At 44.4% G+C, this 5,653-nt stretch overlaps 1 protein-coding gene across 1 annotated transcript in view; it reads left to right on the top strand.

Moving 5' to 3' along the window:
• Positions 1-1,885, top strand: part of fam78bb (family with sequence similarity 78 member Bb) — a gene marked incomplete at its 3' end in the record, with an annotated part of 3,886 nt that extends 2,001 nt beyond the window's left edge. The window contains exons 2-3 of the mRNA XM_080735510.1: positions 745-1,023; positions 1,642-1,885. Coding sequence (XP_080591636.1) covers positions 745-1,023; positions 1,642-1,885 — 523 coding nt within the window. The remainder of the gene's footprint in view (positions 1-744; positions 1,024-1,641) is intronic.
• Positions 1,886-5,653: the final 3,768 nt, after the last annotated feature.

Here is a 5,653-nt window from a genome sequence, read left to right as displayed (position 1 = left end):
GAAGGGGTGTTTGTGTCAGGAGGTGAAGGCATATGTGAGGGGGTTTTTAATCCTGCTGCATGGGCTCTGGGATGTGAGGGAGGCTTGGAATGGGTGGGTGGTGGGGGGGCGTCAACATCAAGAGACAGATGGATAGGAGGCACCGGATGACAATAAGAGATGATGATGATAACTGCTGACACGCTGAACTGTCATATACAGTATGGTACCCCTTCCCCCCCTGGTCCCCATGCATCCTGCATGTACAACATAAGCCTGGCTGTGGAACAGGATATTGGAAACACCACTGAAACATTGCTTCTCATCATCTCCTTACACGTTTTAATCTTCAGATAACTGCTAACATTTATAAGCTGTCGTGCCCCCCCCCCCCCCCCCCCCCCAGGCTAAATTCATGTCACCTTTTAAATATTTTGTTGAAACAGAGGCTGAAAAACAACCAAATGACACAGACATCCAAAGCCTACAAGGCTGGGTGCTGGACCAAAAACAGTATAAGAGTAAGAATAGAAAGAGTCACCAATTGTTGCTCTGAGGGTAGGCCTATAGTTTACTTAAGCGGTAACATTTCGAGCGTCCAAGCATTGTAACAGTCATGTGCGGTGTGACATCCCACACCTGTGACCCATCGGCCATTAGTCCCACCTTCTAAAGTATTTGAAATTAAACGTTTCCGTTTCCAATTCTGTTGTGTTCAAGTCAAGACATGGCATGGCAACCTGTGCTTCTTCCTCTCTCTTCCAGGTCGAGCTGGGAGCTGCCGGAGCTGCGCGAGGGCCTGGTGAGGGCCATCAGCGACTCGGACGGCGTGAGCTACCCGTGGTACGGCAACACCACGGAGACCGTCACCATCGTGGGCCCCACCTCCAAGCCGTCGCGCTTCACCGTCAGCATGAACGACAACTTCTACCCCAGTGTCACCTGGGCCGTGCCGGTCAGCGAGTCCAACACGCCCCTGCTGACGGGCATCAAGCGGGACCAGAGCTTCACCACGTGGCTGGTGGCGCTCAACACCGCGTCCAGGTAGGGCTGGGCCATATGGAGAAATACAATATCACCATCGTTTTCCAAGCGGTATCACGATACACAATCTTATCACGATTGTTATTCTTAACTTAACAGTACAACAACGACCTACAAGGTAACAAAAACGAAAAGAAAAAGGAGTAACAGACCATTAGACCAGCGGTCCTCAAAGTGGGGTCCAGGGACTCTCTGGGTTCCTTTTAGGAGGTCTAAATTACAAGTATGTAACTCTGACAGCATACAAATGAAACCAAATGGACCCAGGTATGTAACTCTGACAGTATACAAATTAAACCAAATGGACCCAGGTATGTAACTCTGACAGTATACAAATGAAACCAAATGGACCCGACCCGTAAGGGTTCATTTGGTTTCATTTGTATACTATCAGAGTTAAGGGGAGACCGTGACATTTTCAAGTTTGAGAACTACTGATTTAGACCAAAATGCAGGTTTAAATTAATTCTGCAATGAACCGGCTGTATTAACAATTCAACAGGATTTTTTTATAAGGCTCCCTCATTGTATCAAGACGATATATAAGATATCTCTGAAAAGGCATAGACATTGTATTGTCTCAACGATATTTATCACCATATGGCCCATATCGTCCAGGGAGAAGATCCTGCTGCACACCATCAAGTGGAGGATGCGGGTGGACGTGGTGGTGGACCCGGCCATGCCGCTGGGCTCCAGGGCTCGGCTGATCGGCCGTGTCCACCAGGACCAGCCCCGGGTGCTGACACGCATGGAGCCCGTGCCTCCCAACGCCATGGGGAGACCCAACGCCAACGACGCCCAGGTCCTGATGTGGAGGCCGAGGAGAGGCCCTCCGCTCATCGTCATACCACCCAAATAGTCAGCGTAGGACAGTCCGTGTTCACTTCAATCTGAGAGTGTGCATGTGTAAGCGAATTGACCCGTTCTGGGGTCCGTTTGCTTACATTTGTATGCTCTCAGAGTAGGGCTGGAAGACGCAAAGGTGTTCAAAATGGTCCGGACTACCCAAAGAGCCATTTAGAATAGCTAGGACTAAATTATTATGGACCACTTTGACAAAGAGACAGGGAAACAGACAGACGCAGATGCAGCAGTCGGACAAAAGACAATTCATACAAGCAGTTGATGAACTTAAGACGTTGTGCGGAGTACGGACCCTGTACTGTCGATGGCACAAATCTATTATCGACATTTCAACATGAAGCTGGGGCTAAAACTTGAGGGGACATCTGCCTTAATTCCCCACTGCTGCCTTGTGTTAACACGAATGGATTCTCATCTCTACCTTTGGTGCTGTTGACCTCCTGGGTTGTGCGCAGGCATTTGTTACAGGCCGGCGTTATTGAGTCAAGTGCTCGGTGTCTGTGTCTTTTGTGTCAGTGTTGCTGGGCTGTGAGGCAAAGCTGTAGCTGCCCAGACCCAGCAGGAAATGATCAAGCCCAGACAAAAGTATTTATAAAGGTTCCTGAGCCTTAATAGTAATGTAACTCTGGCCTGCTCTGCACTCTACAGTTAAGTGCCATGTGAGTGTGCACATGTTCAAGGGTTAAAGGTGTTAGTGTGTGTGTGTCGCGTGCGCGCGTGCGTGTGTGTGTGTGTGTGTGTGTGAGATACACGTTTGTGGTGGATAATGTTGCTGTGTGGCAGTGCATTATGGACAGAGAAAACTGTTATTTTGATTGTGTGCTTTCTTAGGTGAGGTCGTGTGTGTGTGTGAGTGTGAGTGTGAGTGTGAGTATGTGTGTGTGTGTGTGTGTGTGTGTGTGTGTGTGTGTGTGTGTGTGTGTGTGAGTGTGTGTGTGTGTGTGTGTGTGTGTGTGTGTGTGTGTGTGTGTGTGTGTGTGTGTGTGTGTGTGTGTGTGTGTGTGTGTGTTTTCCAGGTCTAACAGGGCCGATGACAGAGGCCCAGGGCATGGTCCAGACTCGCTGCTCCATCACACCATACTGCCTCACAAACTGTAGACAACAGGGGCCTCATTCATGAAAATGTGCAAGACACCATTGCATCATTTTAATGAAATTATATATATATAAAACAAATTACAAATATATTAAGGACATCCATACACCTTTGATGCCGGCAGAAACATTGCTTTTTCATTTACACTAGTAGGCAATACTTTATATACCTGTGTGTACTGTAAATATACGTGTGTGTGTTTGTGTGTACAGCAAATGTGTGTGTGTGAACCCGAGAGCAGTCTGAGATACTCGCTCGCACACACACACACACACGTGCAAACACACTTAGTACGCGATGCACGTGCATCGCGGGCACACGTATGTACTGTATATCACAGAAAACTGCCAGATCTGGAACTGAGAATGAATGTTTTGTAATACAACATTACGAGTAAGGTCCTACAACTTCTATCAGATCATCTGGTCAATCAAGATGTTTCTTCTTCTCTGTCTATTGGAGGCCAGAGGGGACATGAAAGTCTCTTTTATAAAGATGTTTTGGCTCTTAAAAAGAAATCTTGCAGAAAGAAATGTACACCTTATCATGTACAGCTAGTGGACTATGAGGGAAATATGAGAATATTAAGACGCTGGCTTGTCATTTTCATCCAGTTCTGTAGTACGGTAGCATAGTAGGCTATTAAAAGTTCCAAAGCACACACAGTGATCATTATGAGTCACCCTGACATCCTGATCTGCTCATAGGGTTGAGCAGATAACGCAGAGAGGAAAGCGATTGTAATAATGTAAGCATGTTATCTCCCCATGCATATGCTGCTCATTACCTGTAGGTGCAAACCATGCTAGCCTTTACACACACACACACACACACACACACACACACACACACACACACACACACACACACCTCTGCTACTGTACCCGAGCCTTGAGAAGGAACTGTGCATTACAAGACCTACTACACACTCTCGTTATACTAATTGATGTGGTCACTGGCTATATTTATAACGACTTGCCTATTAGCCTGGAAGAATTTGTGAGGCAAAAACAGTGTTTCTTCAAATCTGACAAACGGTTAAGTTAGTTTAGCACCATGAAAACCTTATCCAGCAGGGAATTCTAGATATTAGCCATTATTTAGTTACCGATTTGATACGTGTAATTTTTTAATTACAAAGAGGCTATAGGATGATCATTTTAAAAAAAGGGAGGGGGGGAAGGGAACCCATTTTTGAAAAGGTGGTAACGTGGATAATCTAACAGTGTATAAAAAAAATGTATTAATTTGGATACATGGTCACCTCCATCACTTTCTACAAATGGTCTGTGTTGGGCCTTATAAGTGTCACAGAAACAGATGTGCCTGAGGACTGGATCTTGGGAGTGAGTGGTACTCAGTCCTTACCTTGATGAACTTCATTCATTGCAATGAGCTCAATACATTAAACTGGGATTTCATACAGTGACTGACTGACAATGCCTAGGATAATAGAACACTGGGGTGAGACCTTTCTGATTCACGTCCAGGCTGACTGGGCCATGCATGCAATGTTTTTAACTCATTAAAACAAATGTCAAAAAGGTTGTCTACTTTACTGCGATTCTTCTAACCTATGTTATTGTTAATCATGAACCACTGGTGGTTATTCTATGTACTCTCAAGGAGACAAATTACTTTTGGGCTTTTACGTACTTTTACAGTATATAATGAAAAAGGGAAGGAATAGGGTGCCTGGTTGCGCAACCAGTACACGTACCATGTCATTGCTGTCGGGCAGATCATCTCCGTATTTTGTTTTCTTTTTGTTCTTTCATAAATTAACGCCCTACTTGATGATACTACAGCATCACACAAAAGCATAAAAAGTAGATCTGCAAGCTCGAAACGTGTCACAAAGCAACTCGTTTTGAACTTGTAAATCGACAACTTTTGAATTTGATTCCTGAAAAGTATGTTTTGGACGTGAGTTTTCCACCCGACAGAGACGATGTAGTAAAAATACAAAAATAAAATTAGGAAAAAAAAGGTAAGGAATAGGAGTGGCCGGTTGCTCAATCAGTTACACACACACCGTAATGCTCCAAGTGAACGAAAGGAGCCCAGGTTCCAAATCTCTTCTCTCTCTGCCATTGGTTGCACTGAGTGCCGCGCTGCCGAGCTTGTAGATCTGCTATTTTTGAAAAAGTCGTGAAAATGTGTGCAAATCTTTGAATATACGTATTTATTTAAGCGAACGTTTGTAACTAAAAAGGATCTTTTCTTTGACGATGGCTAGCCAGATTGCGGACATAGAAACACAGGTTTTTCAAAAAAATCTTAGAAGGATTCAACAGACACTTAGAATCGGGTCAAAATTCTAATTTTCACGATTTTTCAAAAATAGCAGATCTACAAGCTCGCAGCGCGGCACTCGGTGCCGCGCTGTGAGCTTGTATATCTGCTATTTTTCAATAGTTAAAGCATAAAATAATGATACACAATAATGTGTACCCGTTCTGAATGGGTTAACTTGACTAGATACATGCTAGAAATGAGTTAAATGTGAACGTGCTGTGTCTAGGAACAACAAGCGAGGGCAGACAAGAGATGAGCTATGATTCTATGAGTATTCTATGAGTAAATAAAACAATTACACTTTAAAAAAAAGGTTTCCTTTATGATGATTGGTAAAACATAGTAACAAAGTAATCAATTATAGCCGCT

Source organism: Nannobrachium achirus, assembly GCF_963921795.1.
Source record: "Nannobrachium achirus genome assembly, chromosome: 1".
Lineage (NCBI taxonomy): Eukaryota > Metazoa > Chordata > Actinopteri > Myctophiformes > Myctophidae > Nannobrachium > Nannobrachium achirus.
Note: the sequence above shows the minus strand (reverse complement) of the source record. Positions and strands in the feature narration are given on the sequence as shown.